This window comes from Mustela nigripes, chromosome 12 (genome assembly GCF_022355385.1).
Source record: "Mustela nigripes isolate SB6536 chromosome 12, MUSNIG.SB6536, whole genome shotgun sequence".
Taxonomy (NCBI): domain Eukaryota; kingdom Metazoa; phylum Chordata; class Mammalia; order Carnivora; family Mustelidae; genus Mustela; species Mustela nigripes.
In genome coordinates this window covers 49,399,036-49,420,762 of record NC_081568.1, presented here as the reverse complement: position 1 = coordinate 49,420,762, position 21,727 = coordinate 49,399,036, and the positions used below count along the sequence as shown (strand labels likewise).

The 21,727-nt window shown below is 44.1% G+C and overlaps 1 protein-coding gene across 1 annotated transcript; it reads left to right on the top strand.

Annotated features, from left to right (window-relative positions):
* Positions 1–7,072: 7,072 nt before the first annotated feature.
* IL12B (interleukin 12B) lies at positions 7,073–20,593 on the top strand. Its single transcript, XM_059416547.1, has 8 exons — positions 7,073–7,157; positions 10,874–10,961; positions 14,174–14,449; positions 14,977–15,094; positions 16,573–16,790; positions 18,226–18,383; positions 19,725–19,856; positions 20,372–20,593. Exons 2-7 carry the CDS (start codon positions 10,874–10,876, stop codon positions 19,854–19,856), a joined length of 990 nt encoding a protein of 329 aa, XP_059272530.1. The 5' UTR covers positions 7,073–7,157; the 3' UTR covers positions 20,372–20,593.
* Positions 20,594–21,727: the final 1,134 nt, after the last annotated feature.

Here is a 21,727-nt window from a genome sequence, read left to right as displayed (position 1 = left end):
GGCTTCCCTTCCTCTCTCTGCCTGCCTCTCTGCCTACTTGTGATCTCTGTCTCTGTCAAATAAATAAAATCTTAAAAAAAAAAAAAAAAAAGAGTTGCCATCTAGTGATCCAACTTCTATGCAAAATGTAATTTGATCCTTCTATCTGCTCTCTGAGGCTGGTACTACCACTGGTCCCTCTTCCTCAGATGAGGACACTGGGGTTCAGAAAGTTGAAGGAATTTGCCTAAGATCATCCATCTGGCAGAACAGAATGAAGACTGAAACGAACACCAGTCAACGACCGGGTCTGTTTGCGGTGCTGCTTCTTGCTTGCCAGGACCGAGGATGCTGCTTTTCCTTTCGGCTGAATTTCTCTGGCTTCCCAGAGACTACAGGGTGGCATTTCATCATCACTGGTGCTTACGCCACAAACACGACAATGCCTTAGGAATAAATCAGCTTGATGACTAACTGCTCAGGACCTAGCCTTGCTTTTACCTTGGCATTATTTAACTTTATGCCTCTCTCCCCAAAATGAGTGGAGCCTGTTGGAGGCCGTGCTGAAGTCATACAATTCTATCTCCCACGGTCTCCCATCATCTAAAGGAACATTTCTCACCTCTTCAAAAACATAAATAAAATTGTTTCTATTTGGTTGTTACATATTCAGGTAAAAAGACTGAAAGATCATCACCAGATGTGAAGGGTAAGTTTGGACAGCCCCCCTGGGATCCGTGGTATAAACAATTTTCACACTGGGGAGTCCTGAAGGCACCTAAAGAAGACGGACTTAATAACACTCAATAACCTTTGTCCTATTTGATTTCTTTTTACAAGGGGCATGAGTTATTTTTTAAAGCACCATCAAAAATAAATAAAGGTAGATTAATAAGTAGATAGGATTTTTAAAGCCCAAAACTTGGAGAGAGAGTGACAGGACATCAGACCAGGGACAATAAATACCTTCCAGGGCAGATTTCCAGAGCAAGAAACAATAAAAGCCCAGATGAATGTAAGTTCCTAATGAAAGGAGGAATGAACATAGACTCATATGAGTCCCAAATCAACAGTCACAGTGGACCATGCTCCCAATCTCAGGCCCTGATTTTTGGTCAATCATTTCCTGTCTAGAGAATTCCATGCTCCAAGGAATTCCAGCAGCAGAAACATGCTTTACTGAATGATGATTTAACAATTTACCCTACATTTGGGGGGAGGGGGATATATAATAATCATCTTTTGGTTTGAGTTGATGTGGAAAGGGGCCATGAGTCGGTACGTGATAGTACTTCACTCCAGAAGCTTGCCCTCTCCACGGTGGACCCCGCCTGCCTCGTTCTTCTTGTCTTAAGTGACAGCAGTACCAGACCAATGGTTCCCACCTCTTTCTAACAGAAGCATTTAAACACATCAGCAATTCTAGGGCAGGACACACCCACTTCCTTGGGTTGCCGGCACACCCATTCCTTTCACTGAGATTAACATAAAATTGCACTTTAAAAGGAAGAGAAAAAGATTTGCATATGCAAATGAAAACACCCGTGACAAAGGGGAGTGGCGTGGAGTCAGTCCCGTCTAGCAGGCAAAGAAGCCCACAGGGGTGATGAACTTCAGCCGTGATGACATCTGACCCACTGCCTTCAGAGCGCAGGCCCAGATGGAAAGGATGACTTTCTAGAAATGTGACCAGACTCACTGTTGAAGGGGAAGAGGCTGACGAAAACATCTCAGCCCCTCTAAAAGAGAAGCTGACATTTGGGGTCTTTTACAAAGCATCAGAACAAAAACATATATTTGAAGGATACTTGAGAAATTCCATGAGATTACTTCAGGCTGTCCCCTGCCTCCAGGAAACACCACACACAACTGAGGCCCCTCCATCACCCCTCAGAAAAGTCTAGCCCTTCGGCAGTGATGTAGCAACTTTCATCCCAGGAACGCCTTCAATTGTATGAAATAAATGTGGATCAGGAGCTAACCTAGGGCTGCCTGGTTCTAGAACGCAAATTCCAAACCACTGCGTATTCTACCTTTTTTCTGTGTTTCGTTTGTGTCTTTTCTGAATGGCATTTTTTCTGAATAGAAAAGTAATCCAAGTTCATGATAGGCATTTTGGAGAATTTAGGAAATCATAAGGAAGAAAATAAAAATCATCTACACTCATGCCACTCAGTAAAGTCACTGTTAAAATTTTGACCATAGAACCCCGAGTCTTTTCTCTTTTTGTCTTTCTTCCCCTCCCCAAAACCCCTACCAGTCTTTTTTCTTAAAAGCACACATCTTCCACACAGGTGGGAGCTACTTCCCATGCCCCTGAACTAGAAGTGTCCCTTCAAAAGCAAGTAATCATTTGGGAGAAGAACTTTTGGACTTGAGTGATAGCTACATAATTGTATTTCTTCACTTTGAAGACAGCCCTAACCACTTGGGCTCACCTAACAGATATATTTGACTACCTGGTTTCTGATGTAGGAAGGACCTTAGGGTTTGAAGTCGACAGACGAGAAAGAATTCTTGAGACAACTTTGGTACAAAAAAGTGGTTTTATTAAAGCATGAGGACAAGTCACGCAGGCAGAGAGAGCTGCACTGGGCGCATTACTCTAGTGGCCCATTATGTACTTTCAAGCTGGGGGGGTGGTGCTTAGGGAGAGTCTAAGTCTCTAAGGAATTTTGGAAGCAAGTTTTCCAGGATCTTGAGGGAGCTAGCTGTTGTTGGGAAAATATAATTTATTACTGTCTAATAAAGCCTTAGTCATGAGACCCTGCAGATGTATATCACTGGGTCATATGCTTGAGGATGATTGCCAACATGTACCTTAGGTGGGGAGAGGGTAGAGATAAAAGAAGTTTCCAAAGAAATTTTTATGTTTTTTTAAAACATTTCTAAAGATTTTATTTCTTTATTTGAGAGAGAGAGCAAGAGATTGAGAGAGCACAAGCGAAGGGAGTGGCAGGCAGAGGGAGAGGGAGAAGCAGACTCCCTGATGAACAAGGAGCCCCAGTGCAGGGCTTGATCCCAGGACCCCAGGATCATACGTTAAAGTATACTTACAGGCTCCTGGGGGTTGGGCTAAGATTGCGTCTTGCCCTTAGTGAAGTTGTTAACATCGAGGCAGCTGAGTTCCTTGAGGTACGTCATCCTGCCCATTTCAAGGATTTCTCAGTGGGCTATAGGTAGTAAGGAAACTCAGTAATTCTTCTTCTGCCTTTGTTTCCCACATCAGTTTCCACCTAGTTGGAATATCCATTCCTCAGGGATACTGATCCTCTCCAGCTCAGGGCAAACCCAACTTATCTAAAACCTGACTTTCATTGTAAGCCCACTCTCCTTCTCAGGGATCAGTTTATAGGTGACCAGGGAGATGAGAAGAATATGGGGTCTTCTGGGACAAATTCTTTACTCCTAAGAGAGACACACAAGACAAAAATGGTATCTTAAATGAGATCTGAAATGCTATTCTGTGTGGATTAATGCCTGGAATTGCAAAGCTATTTTAGGAGATTGAGAGAAGCTTGCTGGAGAGTAAAGTTTAAATCACCTTCATTGATCCAGACAGAATATTCTAGAAGACCTCTAGCAAGACACAAAAAACAAAGAGACACAAAATACACTGTTGTAAGAGCAATCTAAAGAAAAATGTGTATAGTATGATCCCATTTCTATAGCCAGATAGATATATATACATAGAAAAGAGTCGGGAGTAGACTCCAGAAGGATATACACCAAAATATTGGCAATGGTGACCTCTGCCAGCAATGTGAACCAGGGTTTCAACGTTTTATTCTATATATATTTGTATTGCTTGAAGTTTTTAAGGTAGCACGCATATATGTCTTGCTTATGTAATTTTTTTAACATTTTAATTTTAAGAAGCATATGTGGCTTCCCCTTTATTTGAAACTTGCATTAGAAGCTCAGAGCATTCTTCTTTAAAAAAAAAAAAATTGTGGTCAAAAAATTCTTCAAGTTATTTTCGGTTTCTAGGGGGATCCTCTTCATCTTAGAGCTCAGGGCGCCTGCTATTAGTCAGTGGACCTTACTTTCCCACAGGAAGAACCACAGGCAGATCACAGCTGTGATCTCTGGGTTCCCTTTGCTTGGGGCCAGGGTGTGGATTGTAAAGCGGGACAAGGTGACAAACCTCTTCTGTGAAATCAGGACAAACCAAGTCTGGCTGACATTACAAGGGTGTTACAAGTGTGCTGGCGGGCCTTGGGAATATCTGGAGATAGAACAGCCAACACTGTTTCTGGAGTTGGGCAGAGTGTTTCAAAGTGTGGGCCACGGCCCCCACATCAGAATCACCTGCAAGCTTGCTAAAGGGCTGGTTCCTGAGCCCCACCCCTGATCTACTAATAATCTCTGAAGGTAGGGCCTGAGAACCTGAATTCTTTATTGCCTGAAAGAACAACTTTCTCTGTGGATAAACTGGATTCATCAAAATCCTCCTATGGGGCCCCATGTGGGGCTCTGTGCGTGGCAGGGAGTCTGCTTCTCCCCCTCCCTCTGCCTACCGCTCCCGGGGCTTGTGTTCTCTCTCTCTATATCAAATAAACAAATAAAATCTTAAATAAAAAAATTGGTCCTGTGGGGCAAGTGCGGGTTCATGTTTCTCATCCTGGCTATCTGGATGCTCAGAGCCAAATGAGGGGCTCAGCTGGAGCCTCCGGGTTTCCTGGCTTGATGACCATCAGGAGCTCTATTTCTGGCTCCTCGCGTTAATTCTGTCACTCAACTTCTATGTCCCCTAGCAAGCTACCAAAAGTCTTCCTGGGACAGGCAGGATAAATAAATCGGTTGATAAAGCTGCCATTTATCAAGCACTTAGCCAGGATGCTGTGCTAAGTGCACTACATCTGACCTCATTTAATCTCTCAACAAACCGAAGATCAGGTACTATGATTAAACCCATTTTACAGGTGTGGGGACGGAGCCTTAGAGAAGGAAGATGCATCGTAGGGGCTGGAATTCAGGTCTCTAACACCAGAGTCCCTGCTCTTAAACACCTGCCACTACTTGTCCATGGTGTAGGTGAAGAGTAGTGGCCCTACACTTTCCACGCAGGACCCGTCCTGCAATCTGAGTGGAAAGGGGGGGTGCTTACTTTGAAGTTTCTTTTCCATAACTAGCACATTATTTTTACTTTCATTTTTATGTCCAAACCAGTTTTTTTCTTACATTTTGGAGATGTTTTTATGAACACATTGGTCAAATGTTTTTGTCTAATTTGTCTGATTTATACATCTGTGCGTGTATGTGTGTGTGTACATACTTGTGGAAGGTCACAAAAGGGCTCACCTACAGTAATGCAGCCACTATACATGAGTTACTGAAAGTTACTCAGGCCAGTTTTAGAATAAGTTTTCCATTCAGTAATCTCTGATGATTTGTTGGGGGTAATAAATATGTTTTTACAGAAAGAACTCTGGCCAGCTGATACATATTTTTAATCTACGTATGTGTGTGAGTGTATATGTGTATCATGTGACAAGGAAAATCGATCTGCGGAAAGGTCCCTTCCCCATCATGGTCTAGCTATATTCCTCAGAGGTGCCCATCGTAAAAAGCAAAAGTGCACTCGGACACACACACACACACACACACACACACACACACACGGTATTATACAACCGAAATACAGTGCAACTTACTTTGTTCATATCTACATACGTCTTGTCTTAGATACAGGAAGCCTCGCTTTCTTAAGTTGAGGAGACCCTCTGCTTCACTTGAAGCCCACACGGCAGAGGAGATGGGAGAGGGCGCTCTGAGCGGTCTCGGGTCTCCGCCCAGCCGGAGCACCAGGTGGGATAACCAGTGGGACTGCCGAGTCAGCAGCGCCCGCCCTCTCTGGATGGGACAGGCGGAGGAAGTGTGCGGTTGGGAAGCTCCGCCGCTCTCGCCCGGGTTTCCAGCTCTCCCGCCCGCAGAAACTACAGAGAAAGTTAGCATGGGAATCTGCGCCCTTCTGAAACTCGGCGGGACCCCAGGAACTTCCCAACACCGCGGGGACGAGGGGCCGCGCGCGGTAACGGAGATGTCAGCGGCGGGAGTGCCCTGCTGGGTCCCAGGGTTCTGGTCCGGCACCACCTCGCAGGAGCGCGCCCTCTGTCGGCGGCTCTGGGTACGGCCCGCGTCTGGGCGCTCGTTCTCGGTGTAGGTGTTCTTGGTATAGGTGTTTATTCCCTCTTCGTGCGCAGTCTGCGTGAGGGTGTCTAACACTGTGTTCACCTTTCACCCCCCCCCCCAATGTTAAATTCCGCTAGGAATTTCTAATTCTGCTAATTCTGTGCGTTTGTATAGAGCTTCTAGGGCTGTAGTTATGTGTGCAAGAGTGTGAGGTTATAGTCTAGGTGCCCAAGGTTGTGTGCCTTGAGTGTGGCATCATTGTCTATATGCCTGATTGTGGATATTTCACTTTCTGCCCCCACCTGTCCGTGAGCAAGCACCAATGAGCATGGGCTGTACCCCTACATATTGGTGTCTGATTAGTAATACACACACTTTTATCATCTTCCCAGGGCTGTGCCAGTATGAATGAAAAGGGCTGTGTGTGTGCATGAAGCCACAGTAGGTGATAATGGTATGTTTCTAAAATCCAGATGTTAAAGGAATAATGTAGTGGAGGGGGATGTCAACTATACTAAATCATTTGCCTTTCGTCTCATGTTCTTTGACTTTAGGAGAACCGTAGGTTTGCTTTTGGACCCTCTGGAGGACAATTGCCTGATCTTGACCTGAACCTGGCCTCCTGTGTGATCTTTCCTTGACCTTCCTTCTCCAGTCTGTGGAGCCCAGGGTGACTTCCTGCTTCAGGCTCTAAGTATATTGACCATGATGTCAGTCCAAAGAAGTGAGCATCCCATCTTCTTCCTTTTTCCCCACCCAAAATTCATTTCCTCGTAGTTGATTACCTGGGATTTTGATGCCTGTGTTCCCTCAGCATTATTGATACACATGGGGGAAAAAAAAAAGGAACTTCTTGAAATTCCCCTAGAAGGTTTTGAGAGTTGTTTTCAGTGTTGCAACTTGAACAAGTCAGTTTCTAGTTTAAGTTACCATCAGAAAGCTTGGTAGGAGTCAGATATATAAGCTCCAGTAACAGTAGCAGCAGCAGAAGAAGAAACAACAGCTTCAGACCCAGCGAACCCTGCTGCCTAGCCAGAAGCAAGGTAAGAATTTCCTTAGCCCTGACACCCTTCTGCAGACCCTCAGACTCACAGGCTGGCCAGGGGTGGCACCTTCTGAATGCTCCCCCTGAGCCTGGCATTGTGGAGTTGGGGGGATTTCTGGAGGCAGTCCTGGTGACTTACCTCTGGGGACATGAGCGCAAAGTTAGTACTTTGTGGACTGATGTAGAAAGTATTCATTTTAGAAGTCAACTAATAATAATTGTACACCTAGTTCTGTGAATGAATGTGCATTTTATAGAAAGGTTTATTTTGTCTTATTTTAAAGTGGTATGTACATAAAAGAATGTTTATCAATATTAATGCCCATCAGTTAAATTGTATAACATGAGTGGTGCTTTCCTTAGTACTGTAAACTTTTTAAAAAGCTGTTCATTCATTAAGTCAGAATGAATTCAGTAAACAATTGAATTCGTACTTACACCTCATAACTGGAAGATGTTGAGCATCCTTGCTCCCTATTTGTGTTGGGTTCAATAGTCAATTGGGACAGTCAACCAGAGTAACAGCTGGGTTGTTAAGATTTTTTTGGATTTACTAACTTTGGTGCTACTTTAAAAATAAAAAACAACTGCATTGTTTAAAAGTACTTCCTAAAGTGTTTTTAAATCGGTGAAGAGGGGAAAAAAAAAAGATTATACTGTACTAGTGCTTTATAGTCACCCAGGTAAATTGTGTGCAACAATTTTCAGGTTTAAAAAAAAAAATAACAATCAAGTTAAAATATTTTAACCAAGAGCTTACCAAACCCCAGCTGATGGTCCACTTTTTTTCAAATAAGGAATTTCAAGATATTTGAAAGAATTTGGACTACCTCTTAGTGTTCCTTTTACTGGGGTCTGAGATTTTATGGTTTGTCTGAGATTTTATGGTTTCTTTACATTCATTCATTCTTCTAATAATTAATGAAATTCCTCTGTGCTAAAATACTAATGCTAAACTCTGGGGGTAGGTATGTTATGGAATAAGAAAGACATTAACCCTCCCATCAGAGAGCTCAGTGTGGCAGGGAAGACAAGCATAAAGAACTGTATTAAATTGTTATATATGTATGTATGTATTGCAGTTGTATTAAGTGCTATGAATGGGACTCAGGGAGAGCATATAACCAAGCAAGCAAGAGTCCTGACTTCTGGGCACTCTGCCGGATACCTTACCTGAATTCTTTCACTAAGTCCTCACCACAACAGGATGCCCACTTTATAGGTGGAGTGTGAGGCTTAAAGAAGTCAAGAGTCTTGCCTAGAGTCCCACAACTCATCAGTGGCAGAGCTGGGCTGCCAGTGCAGGTCTGCCTAGTTCTGGAACTGAGGTCCTTTGAAGACTATGTCTTTTAATTTTTTTTCTTTCTTTTTTTTTTTTGTCTTTTAATTTTTTAATCATAATTCTTTTTAAATTAAAAAGTAACAAGCGAGATAAAACTTGGAAAAGAAATGCCCACCCAAGTGTCATTGGCATGTCCGTGTTGGCACCAGCATTAGGGAGTGTAACCATATCAGAGGACCTGGGGCCCCTGTGTTCTGTATACAAGGATTTCAAGCATTTAGAAAACTTACAAGATTACATGGAAAAATATTTAATCCTCAAGACTCTCAAATTTAGCGTGCCAGTGAAACGTGGGCTGCAGAGTATAGCTCTCTGGTATTGGGTATCCACTGATCTGGAGAGTGACATGGTAACTATGCTGCCCCCTTTTTGGATTCCCCGGGTTCCATGGCTTAAAATGTGGGTGATACTAAAATGCAGGTTGTTTCTTAAAATCATCACCAGGGCTCCCTAGACCCTGAGGTGCAGTTGACCTGAAATTCTCAAACACATCTAAGGCCCTAGGAGGAAGTGGTGGACGCAGAGGCAAAGGGAAAACCCCAGCCTTAAGATAGAGCAAAAGAATCACCAGCAGATGCCAGGAATCTCTTATTTCCCTTCCCAGGGTGCCGGCATCTGGGCTTTACAAGCCTGTGTAATTGCAATACCTTCAGGGCATTTCCCTACCGTTGTATACAAAACAGACATATCAAATTTTTCCTTTGTCTCTTCCCCTTGGTGCAAGCTGACATGTTATTGGTCGCCTTCACCAATATGTCATCTTGTTGCATTGTCTCAACAACCCTCTGAGATGGGTATCATGTCCATTTTATAGATGAGGAGACTGAGGCTCCGAGATCATTTGAGCAACATCACACAACTAGCGAGAGGAGGAACCAGATTCAAGGCCACATCGGCTTGACTCCAAGCCTGTGAATGTCCTAACTGATGCCCTGTGGCAACCGGTGTGTTGGCACAGTCGTAACCTGAACTAGATTATTAGACATGCCTGTGAAAGCTGCGGGGACAGGGCGTGGTCTCGACAGGAAGGCCGGATCTAGTCCCATCTCTGCCACTCACAACTTTTGTAATCTAAGGGAATAAAGTGCATGGCAAGGTTCCCCTAGGTTAGCAGCGGTCCTAACAAAGCCATGATTTGTCAATATTCAATCACTCCAGCCAAGGGATGCTCATTTTTAAGATATTTGACCAAAACTTTTGAGTCTTATTCTTCGTATGATTTACTCAGTGGTCTCAGAGCCCGTGTCCAGCTCAGAGAACACTGGTGCTTTCTGGGACAGATGGAGGTGTTTCAGAATGAAATTAAATAATAATCATCTGTACCTAATTCAGAAGTAGGGCACAATTTTCACATTTGAATTATTGGCACAAATCCTGGATACTGCTCTAGATTGAGTTTTACTATGAGATGGTGGCTGATGGGGCACAAAGTGATGCATTTCACTTCTCATAGTGGGTATATCAATATTTTATGGGCTTCTCCCAAAGAACATCTTGATTTTCAGAGCAGCGGGCCCTGAACACAGGTGAAACCAGGAGTTCTCAAAGTGTGGTCCTTGGGCCAGCAACATCAGCTTCACCTGGAAACTCTTAAGAAATGCAGATTATGAGGCCCCACCTCCCCCCCACCCCCTGGCTGGTCTCCCTGACCAGAGATCATATATTTGTTGAATGAAAGTGTTTGCTCCGAGAAGGCAGGATCCAGCCCCCAAATTTTCTCCTAATGACTCTAGCCCAGCATTACTTGCTTACCCATACCTACTAGGTAAAGGGCTATTTTACCTGGTAAGTACCAAGGATATCTTGGCTGAATGTTGACCCAGACAAGTCGTGTTCCTTCTCAGATCCCCGGTTTCTCAGCTTCAAAACAAGAAGACTATCAGAGGGTTGGTCTCCTTCAGCTCCAGACAGTCTGTGGTTCTCTCTTTGGAGATGTCCTTACCCAGAGACTGGCACAGGGCTCCTGTGATTCACATCGTATCTGTCTGACAGTGCAGACAGGAAAGAGAAAAGTTAAGATTAAAAGCAATGTACAGGGGCACCTGGAGGGCTCAGTGGGTTAAGCCTCTGCCTTCGGCTCAGGTCATGATCCCAGGGTCCTGGAATCGAGCCCCACATCAGGCTCCCAGCTCCACAGGGAGCCTGCTCATCCCTCTCCCACTCCCCCTGCTTGTGTTCCCTCTCTTGCTGTGTCTCTCTCTGTCAAATAAATAAATAAAATCCTAAAAATAAAATAAAATAAAATAAAAATAATGTGCATAGAATGGATTGGGTTGGAAAGCAACTGAATAGCTACTGACATCATCTCTTCTATTTTCCCTCCTCTTTTTTCTCTTTCCCTCCTTCTTCTCCTGTTTCTCCCCCTCCTACAGATGCACCCTTGGCAGCTGGTCATCTCCTGGATTTCCCTGAGTTTGCTGGCATCTCCCCTTATGGCCATTTGGGAACTGGAGAAAAATGGTAACCAGGCTCTCCTTCTCTGCAGTGGCCCCGAAACCCAAGCCCAGACTTATCAGGCAGGCCCTGGGGGGAAATCAGACCAAAAGGGGCAACCAGGCCTTGGGGCCTCCTAGTGAGTGCCATCACTGGGAAAATGCGGGCCATCTGTAATTCCTTCACCTTTGAGGGCATCCATGTCATTTGGCTTTCATATTAGATTCCAGAATAGGAACTTTTTATAGACTATGTTAGGAAAAGCTATATGGACTTCATGAGTATTACTAAAACCCAACTATGTCATACAATGAAAATTCCAAAGTGAAGGATGTGGGAAGATTAAGAGCTGTGTTCCATCATCCGCCCTCCACCTCACAATATCACTCCCTCTGTAGCACGGAGAGGACTCACCTCTGACCACGCACTTTGGGGGAAGCATAGGATTTAGGCTCACATTGATTTGGGCTCAAAGGCTGACTCTGCCACTCTTCGTTAGGTGACCTTGAGCTGGGTCACCTCTAAGGCTAAGTTTCCCCAACTGTGAACTAGGGATTTTAAAGGGACCCCCTAATACATGGATGATTGAATGTTAACGAATGCAGGGGATAACTCAACACCTGTGAAGGGAGAGTAGTGTTAGCCAGGACTGTTCTGGTTATTTAAAATGATGTCTGGTGATTCAAGAGAACCAGTTTATAAGCCCAATGATCAAAAAATTACTAGTAGAATAATAGAATAGGTAGGCGTTAGTAAAAGGGGTTCCTGTATCCTTCTATTATCTCTCACACAATAAATAATGTATTAATTGTTGTTAGCTGTTCCTGAAAGATCTTCAAATGTTTCTAATGGAAGCCAACATAATGTTGGCAATTACCATCTGTAATTGTATAATGGTAATGAAAGTTAATATTAATTGAGCACAGTATCTCATTTAATTCTCACAACTGTGTGAATTAGGGACTGTTCCTTTCCCATTTTACCGATGTTGTAAATAGAGGCTACCGAGATTAAGTTAACTTCCCCAGTTTAACAGACCTGGGAAGGATAGAACAGGGACTTGATCCCAACTCTGTCTCACTTCAAAGTCTGTGCATTTAAGTATTTGAAGAAGGTTTTATAAGAGAGACGTAAAGCAATGTTTCCTACGTGCTTGGAGCACAGAAGGAAATAGGCATGAGTTAGAAGTAAAGACATTTCAGCTGATGACCAGAAATAATCTGTGCATAGTCAGAAGAGCACCACCCTAAAAAATGGATATCTGAAAAAAATTTTGGTCTATCCCACCATTCTTAATCATTTTGGGGAGGTAACAATCCAGCCATGTCCCCTCTGCATGAGGAAGCTTTGAAAGCTTTAGACCCTCCCTTGAGTAAAGGCAAAAGCCTGAGCCAGATGATTATGCCAAATCCCTTCCAACCCTGGGATTTTTAGTGAGCTCAGGAAGCTTGGCTCTTGCATAGTAAACCCCAAAGTTACTTCTAATTTGGTAAACCACAGAAATTCCAGGAAGTGATTGTGAGGAAGAGAGGGCAGACGACTTTGGAGGCAAGATAAGGTGATGAGGCCAGGCACTAGGTTCTAGAATCCCTTCCTCAGGCTCCCTCTTGCAGTTGCTGTCCCCTTCCCCCTGGGTGAGGGTCTTCTAGGCCTTCTGAGTCTTAGTTGTGAGAGGAAACTAGCCTTGCTGTTCAGTTACTGGTAGAACTAGAGAAAGCCAAAGGTGCCACATGGTTTTATGTCAGCAAAGCTAATCATTTCCAAAGACTTGCTTTTTACCTCATGTCTTTGTTACCCATTCAGTAGCTATAAATCCCTCTAAGGTAAAGTGAGAACTTTATATCCCATAGTGCTTTACATCTGGATGCCAACAATAAGAGTCACCATTTATAGAGCATTTAAGGGCACCATATTAAGCTGTTGTATGAATTTGATTGTATCATCCATGTCTCAACCTGCTGAAGCAAGCACTAATAATTTTGGTCATTTTGAAAATGATGACACCAAAGCTTAGAGGAATTGAATGTCTTGCCTGAGTCCACGGGCAAGTATAAGATATGGAGTGAATCTAAACTCAGACCTACGTGACTCCAAAATCCAGGCTCTTAACCAGTGTGGCTGGCTCTCAATTTGAGAGGGCATCAAAATCGTCTGGAGAGCATAAATGACAGACCCTCGGGCCCATCCCAAAGTTCCTGATTCGACAACCCAGATTCTGTATTTCCTGCAGTTTCCTAGTGCTGCTGCTGATCAGTGATCAGGCTTGGGGAACCATGGCATTAAATTACTCTAGTTCATTAGTAAGTGATGCACACAGGAATGAAGCTGGAATGTGACGCACTCATTGAAATACCCTACTGGGCCATTCCTCAGGTTAGAGAGCCAATGCCAAGCCAACAAGGCAGAAGGCCTGAGATTTTGCTCTTGTGCTTTAACTGGATGTAAGCTTGTGTAGCTTCTTGGTTTTGGCATGCTCCTCTATGACATGGGAAGACCAGTATCTACTGAACCACTTCATAAGAGAGTAAAATTGCTTAAAAAAATAGAACAAATACCATTACTGAGTTTTATGTAGTAGGAACTAAATCCTCAAATGTCCATGGAAAATTCTAGGGCAATTTCTCTGTACAGTCATCTGACCAAACATTGTTGTGTGAATAACTATAACCAACACTGAGTTTACAGTGGTAAGTGCCATGCTAAGTGATTTACATGTTTTTTTTTTTAATTTAATCCTCATAGCGAAACCTATGACATAGGTGCTATTATTGTCATTTTACAGATGAGGAAACTGAGGCTTGTGGTGATTTATTACCTTGTTCCAAATCCCCTAGCCAGTTAGTGGGGACATGATCTCAGTGCTGGTCAGTTTTCTTGACATGGCTGTGCCCTGCCATATTCTCCACAAAACTGAAATTATGCTGGAAAGTTCTTGGTAAAGAGTTTTGTGCTGTTTGCATTTTTTGATTGCATCAAGGCCTTCCCCATCTTGCCAGGGAATCAGAGGTTAATTATTAAAGACAGATTGCCAGTTAATGACTCCATAAAACTCTTTGCTTATCTTTTCATGACCTTAAACCCAAGTAGGGTACAGTGACCTGAGATCAGTTATCTCAGCAAGCATTTGCCTCAGCAAGGCAAGGTCGTGCTCTGCAGTTCAAATGCAGAGGGGTTCCTAAGACCCAGTGCCGGGGTTCATGGAGCGTACAGTCCAGTTCTCCACTCCCTGTGCTCTCCAGTTTATGTTGTAGAGTTGGATTGGCACCCGGACGCCCCTGGAGAAATGGTGGTCCTCACCTGCCATACCCCTGAAGAAGATGACATCACCTGGACCTCGGACCAGAGCAGTGACATCTTAGGCTCCGGTAAAAGTCTGACCATTCAAGTCAAAGAATTTGGAGATGCTGGCCGGTATACCTGTCATAAAGGAGGCAAGGTTCTGAGCCATTCGCTCCTGCTGATTCACAAAAAGGAAGACGGAATTTGGTCCACTGATATCTTAAAGGAACAGAAAGGTAATTCCGTTCGCTCAGAGAATGTCAGTTTTCTCTTGTGCTCCATAAGGAATAAATAAAAAAACATAAAAGATTAAGATGTGACTAGTGTAGTGAAACAACTAATATCAAATCCCTTACAGAACCACCTGTGTTCTTCTTTGGTTTCTTAGACACTTTGGGAGATCAGCCCTCCCAATGCCATGTTGAGAGATTTTCATGGTGAAGCTGGGTGATTTTCCTAAAGTTCTTTTAAATGGCTAATGGAAATTAACCAATGTGTATATCAGCCCTGGAATGGCAGCCTTGAAAACCTGAATACCTCCCTCTGACATATTAAGTGCATGGTGTACTCTGCAGCATCAGCAACGTATTGAGACATTCTTAGTCCTTGCTGAACTGCCTGTCAGGGAGTTCATCATTTTCCAAGGGAATAAATGGAAGGTCTTCATTCCTGAACCCCTCGGTGGCCTGTGGTTCACCACAACTAAAATCGATCTGAAAGAAAACCTCCAAATATTGAATTTTTTTGTTCTTTTCAAATCCAGAATCCAAAAATAAGGTCTTTCTAAAATGTGAGGCAAAGAATTATTCTGGACGTTTCACCTGCTGGTGGCTGACAGCAATCAGTACTGATTTGAAATTCAGTGTCAAAAGCAGCAGAGGGTAAGTGAAACCATGTTGATTTCTCAGTATTTTGCTGGAACTATTTCATTAAGAAAGTAAGGGTGACCCCGCCATGGGCTATCAGTTAATGATAAGGGAGAAAACAAAGTCAAGCCTATATTTTTTCAACACCCCCTCCTGCCTAAATTGGGGAAAGAACATGGAGATTTGAGCTAATCGCCTGAACAAATGTGTGGGTTAGAACAGGATATTCTTGGGGCCTGAGAATAGCCTCTGCTTATTTGAACCCACTCATGCAGATGGCCTGGCAGTGCTTCATTAAGGCTCATAGCACCATGGGGAGGGATAAAAGGAGACATCGAAGCTACGAATGAGTGCCTAAATTGCACCTTGAGATGAAAATAGAAACAAGAGCTCCGGGGCATAGATCTTGAAAGCCCTGAAGCCAACTCCAAAACCCTGAGGCTTCTAGAAATTTTCCCAGAGCTATCTCAACTCCTTTCCTTCTGCCGACACCAGTAATCCTAAGTTCATTTTCCGATGCACTTGGACTTCCCCTAAGAAACCAGTTTCCATGGATACGGAACCTATGTTAAGCAGTCTGTGTGCCTTCCCTCACTCACCATCTAGGTTCCTGAACAAGGCGGGGTGACAGAGCAAACCCCAGGTGATTAGCCTGGTCTGGCCACCATTTAATTGAGCACATTAACCTCTAGGGTCTCCCCTTTCCATCTTGAAAATGAAAATGCTTACTAAGGGAACGCTTATACAAATGTGCAGAGACACAAATGCCAGTGCTCGTTGTGATGTTTTTGGTAATCAGCAGGGGAAAAGTTAAAGTCCAGTGCCTTATCCTCTAGCTTAATGTGACACCATCAAAATGGATATCCCAGTCTGTGTGGTCTACCTTGGAGCGCTCCCCGTATGTTCAGAAGGGGAAGAGATGGTTATAAACCACATACACATATACATAGTTGGATCTTATTTAATGAAAAATAAAATCGTACTGAGTACGTATAGACCAAATATACGTGTATCCATATGTACATGTGGGTATATGATTGCTTTGAATATTCAGAGACAACGGTCTGTAGGGATACAACAAGCTATGAATAGGGTTTCTATCTGGGGAGTGAGATTAGGGTTAAAAGAGACACACACATTTCATTTACATGCATTTTTATCTTTTTAATTTTTTTATAATTAACACGTATGGATTTTGTCATTACAATGGGGAAAATGCATTTAAAATTGTAGTAAGGAAATTTGACGAAGGGCTCTGGATCTAAACATTTCTGGATTCATTTAGGCCAGAGGCATGGACATGCAAAGCTATCTCTAAATATTTGTACCGCCTCTTGTGGTAAAGCCTGTTCTCCCAAGGAGGGCAGTTTCTTACCCCCTGAGGAGAAATCAAACCCATTGGAGAACTCGTGTCCTCTGACGGCTGTCTGACTCCAGCCGCTGGGAACTGACCACAGATGGGTGACACGGGGTAATGTCTGCTTTGATTTCAGCCTCTCTGACCCCCAAGGGGTGACGTGTGGAGCAGTGACGCTCTCAGCAGAGAGGGTCAGAGTGGACAACAGGGATTATAAGAAGTACACAGTGGAATGTCACGAGGGCAGTGCCTGCCCTGCCGCCGAGGAGAGCCTGCCCATCGAGGTTGTGGTGGGTGCTATTCACAAGCTCAAGTATGAAAACTACACCAGCAGCTTCTTCATCAGGGACATCAGTGAGTTTGCTGAATTATATATGCTTCATAAGGATAAATGCCATTTGTCACATGTTCCCAATGCCCCATGCACCAAGGTGAGGGGTTTACATTGCATTGTCTCCTTTATTCCATACTCCCCAAAAGAGTACAATGTGGATACTATTCTCTGCATTTTCAGGAAGAGAAAATTGAGTCTCAGACAGGTTAAATAATTTGCCCCGGACCTCACAGCTAGCCACTCAGACCCAGCTCTGCCCCATTGGAAAGAGCAGGCTCTTGGCTACCCTCTGCCTGCTGCCCAGGCAGCTTCCATGGTGAATCCAGGAGGACCCCCTCAAGCATAATATTTATAATCAGAATGAAGGCTTCTCTGTTAATTGTAATTATTCCCAGACAGTCTTTCTCTAGCATTTGGGGGGGGTGGGGCGGAATCTTCATTATTGGAATAAAAACCCCTCCAAAATCGACATCTATTTTTTCAATCAGCAGATGGGGACTTTGCCTTTTGTCACTTCCTTTGCCATTTAGCCATTGGGCGTTCCTCATGAGATAAAATTCATAGAACCACAGAGCTTGCTCGAGCATTTGTGGAGAAATCACTCTTGGCAGGTAGGGGGAGGCTTGGGTTCACAGAGGATCCCAGGAAAGGTCTCTTGGAGGTGATATTTGGCTGAGTTCTAAAGAAAAGAAGATGTCAGTTGTGCTAAGAACAGAGAAAGAGTATCTGAAAAGCATCTACTAGGGACCATGGTCCTTGGGCTTTGGACATTCCATAGACTGTCTCCCCTGCCCTCATCTAGACAAAAGCATGCTACCTGAGGACAGAGTCTTTTGTAGTACTCGCTGCTATATCTTCCACACGTAGTCCAGTAGCTGGCACATAGCTGGTGCTCACTCCTCATTTACTGAACGAATGAATGAATGAATGAGTGAGCATAGAGACAATCGAGCTTAACTGCCACAAGGCAAGTCAGCGCCAGATGTCGTGAAAAGACAACAGAAAGAGCACGAGATGGAAAATCTCTCATCTCATCCTTAGCGAGAGGCTCAGGTCAGGTCCAAGTTTGGTGTCAAGAGGGGTACTGAGCACAGAGAGGGTGGTCCTTCCCCACCTTGCCCAGATGTGAGACTCTTGTTGTCTCTACGGTATTTCTTCTGAGCATGACGCTGAGATAGTTCCGCTGCCGGGGCTCATCGGCTTGTGCAGGGATGAGAAGGACTCTGAGCCTCTCTCAGTTTCAGCCAGAGAGGAGGGGACAAGAGGTGAGAACACCAGCGTGAGCACCAGCAGTTGGGGTGCCTCACGTCTGCCAACCAGGTGCCCAGAGAAGTTAAGTAACCATTCTACGGACTCATGGCTGGTCAAAGGTGAAAGTGGGATCAGAAGCCAGAGCTACCCTACACCAAAGCCCCCTCAGCCAAATAAAGGGCGTGGCTTTATCTTCTTCCACAGTCAAACCGGACCCACCCATGAACCTACAGCTGAAGCCGTTACAAAATTCTCGGCATGTGGAGGTCAGCTGGGATTACCCCGACACCTGGAGCACCCCGCATTCCTACTTCTCCCTGACGTTCTGCGTACAGGGCCAGGGCAAGAACAATAGGGAGAAGGTAAGCTGTGACTCCAGGGCCACATAGTCAGGTTTGTGGAGGTTTATGGAAGCCCACTTAGCACTTTCTCCTGGCCCGAGACAGCTTCAAGGGTTTCACATGGATATCTCACTTAATCCTTCATGTAACCCTACAAAGGCAGACGGTATTATTACCAACACTGCACCAGGGAAGACAGTGAAGCTCAGGCAGGTTAAATGACATCCCCAGAGTTAAACCTGCTGGGAAGGATCAGAACCAGGAATCCAGTCTGGTGGGCACAGATCCCATGTTCCTAACCACGCTCCCTCCTCCAGGATGGGTGGTCATTAATTCTTGTGCTCAGACTTGGTCCTTATGTAGGAAATCTGAGCTCCAGGAACCTCAAATCATCGTTGTTTCAATTTAGTGAGTATAATGAATGCTAGAACATGCATGCGATGTCTCACCCCAAACGGGTAATTCCCAACCTATCATGAAGTGATTTTGAGCAGAATGTTAGTGCTTATATAGGCTAAGACAGTGGCTTTCAAACTTTCCTGCCTTGGCATCCTAATCCCAAGGTCCAGAAGGCACTTTTACAAAGCCTAACCCTCCTGGGATCCCAGTTTTAGAAACCACTGGATAAAGGCCTTATTCAGGATAGTGTTCACATTTGGTAGAAATTCAGTCATTTAGTCACTCCCTGAGAATTATTTTTTGTATGGATATGAGCTATTCTGGAATAGATTTTACCTAAGTATTATTTAAAATCTTGATATGTATCTTCCCTACATAAGATTTATATCATTAATAAATAATATTGACTGAACACTTTCTACTGACTAAAGACTTAGCTGAGGATTTTACATGAGGGTTACCTTTAACTTTTACACATCTGTGAGATAGGAATAAATCCTATCCCTCTTTTATAAAGGATGAAACTGAGACACAGAGCCCAGATCATCTTCCTGTGGTCACACAGCTAAAAGTTAGCAATACCTGGATTTCAGCACGTTTTCTGATAAAAGGATCAGGATATAGTATTTCAGAATATCCAGGGGACAGCTAGAGCATATATGCCTCTGTCCCACCATTGGCCTAGTACAGGGGTGAGTGTGCACGGGGCCTTCAGGCAAGACAGCTGTTCTAGAAAGATGAAACCTGAACCAAACCATCTCTCCCTCTGGGCTGAAGTAGAAAAGCTGCGCCTGTATTTAGAGATTCTATCGGTAGGTGGCGCCCGTTCTACACACTCCACTGTTCATTGCACCTGTGGTGCCCAAAAACCAAGGTGTGCTTGTTTGGGGAGATCAAGCTTTGCAGAAATACACCTAGCCCATCTTGTGACTGCATTGCCAAAGACTTCTCTGTCCTTTTCAGAAAGAGAGACTCTGCGTGGACAAGACCTCAGCCAAGGTCACGTGCCATAAGGATGCCAAGATCCGTGTGCAAGCCCGAGACCGCTACTATAGCTCATCCTGGAGCAACTGGGCATCTGTGTCCTGCAGTTAGGTGAGCAGGCCCACAAAGGCCAGCCTACACCTGCACACTCAGTGTCCCCGGGTGCAGGGCAGTGGTGGGGGGGGCAGGGTGGGAGACAAAAAGGGAGATAGGGGGCCTGGCAGACAGTCACCAGAGTCAGAAAGATACATCTGTTCATTAAACAGATATTATTTGATGCTCAGAGTGTTCTGAGTACTATGCCGGGTACAGAGATACTGTGGTAAGGAAAACGGGTGTGGGTCCTGCCTTCCTGGAGAAGGCAAACAAGAGAGAGAGAGAGAGAAAGGTGGTTAAGAGTCAGAGCAAGAATAGCTTGCAAGCTGTCTTCAGGAGTGAGACCCTTATCCTGGGCACCCTTGGTGGGGGGACACCAAAGGCAACCGAACCCTAGACCACATAAGGACAGGCTGGGCCCTTCCAACTTGGAGTCCCAAACCCAACTGCCCCAGTCATGTGTTGTGTGAAATAAGAAGGCGTTGCTGCCACATTTCTAATTCACAGAAACTGTTGGTGTTCTTTTTCAGGTTCCAATGCCAGGATGAAACCTTAAAGGGAAAGTGGACGTTATTATGCAACATTTTCTAAAGACTGAATAGAATAGGCCCCCAAAAGTTATTTGCTACCTAATTTGCTTTTTTGTAAAGGATCGTGATCATGTCTTTGCAGTATTTTTACATTTATATGCCAAATGGCCGCTGAAATAATCAGCTCCTTTATTTATAGGTTTTCCAGTGACCAGGTTGCCACTGACCTTAATGCTATTTAAATATTTAAGTAATTTATGTATTTATTAATTTATTATTTTTATTGAACACTTGTGTGCCAAGATGTATTGTATGTTTTCTACTCTCAGGACCTGGTCTGTAAGGAAGAGGCGCTGTTATTGCAAAATGTGAAATTATGTGTTATTTTATACTGACAGCTTCTCAAGCGAGACTACAAGAACTTCTGTTTTATGACAACCAGTGAGAGCACAATGTTCTGATGCCAGCACCATGATATATCTGTGATGGATGAGAACACAGAAGTAGTTAAATAGAGGCATGGAGACACGGATTCATTTGAGAAGGTTCTGGAGATGGAGATGTTAGTTTCTGTATCCATGAAGACTTCCTGGAAGTGGTGTTGGTAAAGCAGTGCAGGGCCACCTGCCCTTCTCAGCAGGTTTAGTTTTTGGATGACTGAATTTAGAAAGGGCTGAAAAAATAGCGGAAGTCAAAATTCGGCTTCTGCCACAGAGGCAGTCCTTAACGCCATCCATCTTTAAGACTTAGGGACCAGAGACATCTTAAGTGTCTGGAAAGTAAAAAGTTCTTAGGATTCAGGAAGGAGAACCAGTAGGGCCAACCACATAAAATTGTCAGATTCACCAGCTGCTCCTTAATAGCCACGCAGGAAAGCACACAGCTGCAAAGAAAATGATCACGAATTGCTTACTTGTCAGAGTGAGAGAAGCTGACCCGTGGGATGTGACCAGAAGGTGCCCAGCACTAAGGTGCTACTTTTAGTAATTTAAGTAATGAATGTGCCTTCTGTAAAATGATTTCATTTGTTTTCTGTTTACTTGTGTTTACATTCTGACGATGAACCAATAAAAATAGAACTTCTTTGCAATGATATTTTGGGCTTTCTCAGCTGACTTGAGGCTCCTGTTCCCACATCGACTGGGACCACATTATTTTTCCCCTGCCATTTCAGAACTGCCCTCCTTTGAAGCAATTTCACTTCCAGTTCTGCAGAGCTGCCCTTTCCCTTTATAGGATTCCCAAAGTCAGAGTCTCGCTGAGCTCAGGGGAATGTCCCTGTGGTCTGCACGGGCACTGAACTGCCTTGTGCTCTCTTTAGAGGTTGGATGCTCTCGCTTCATTCCCCTTCTAGCC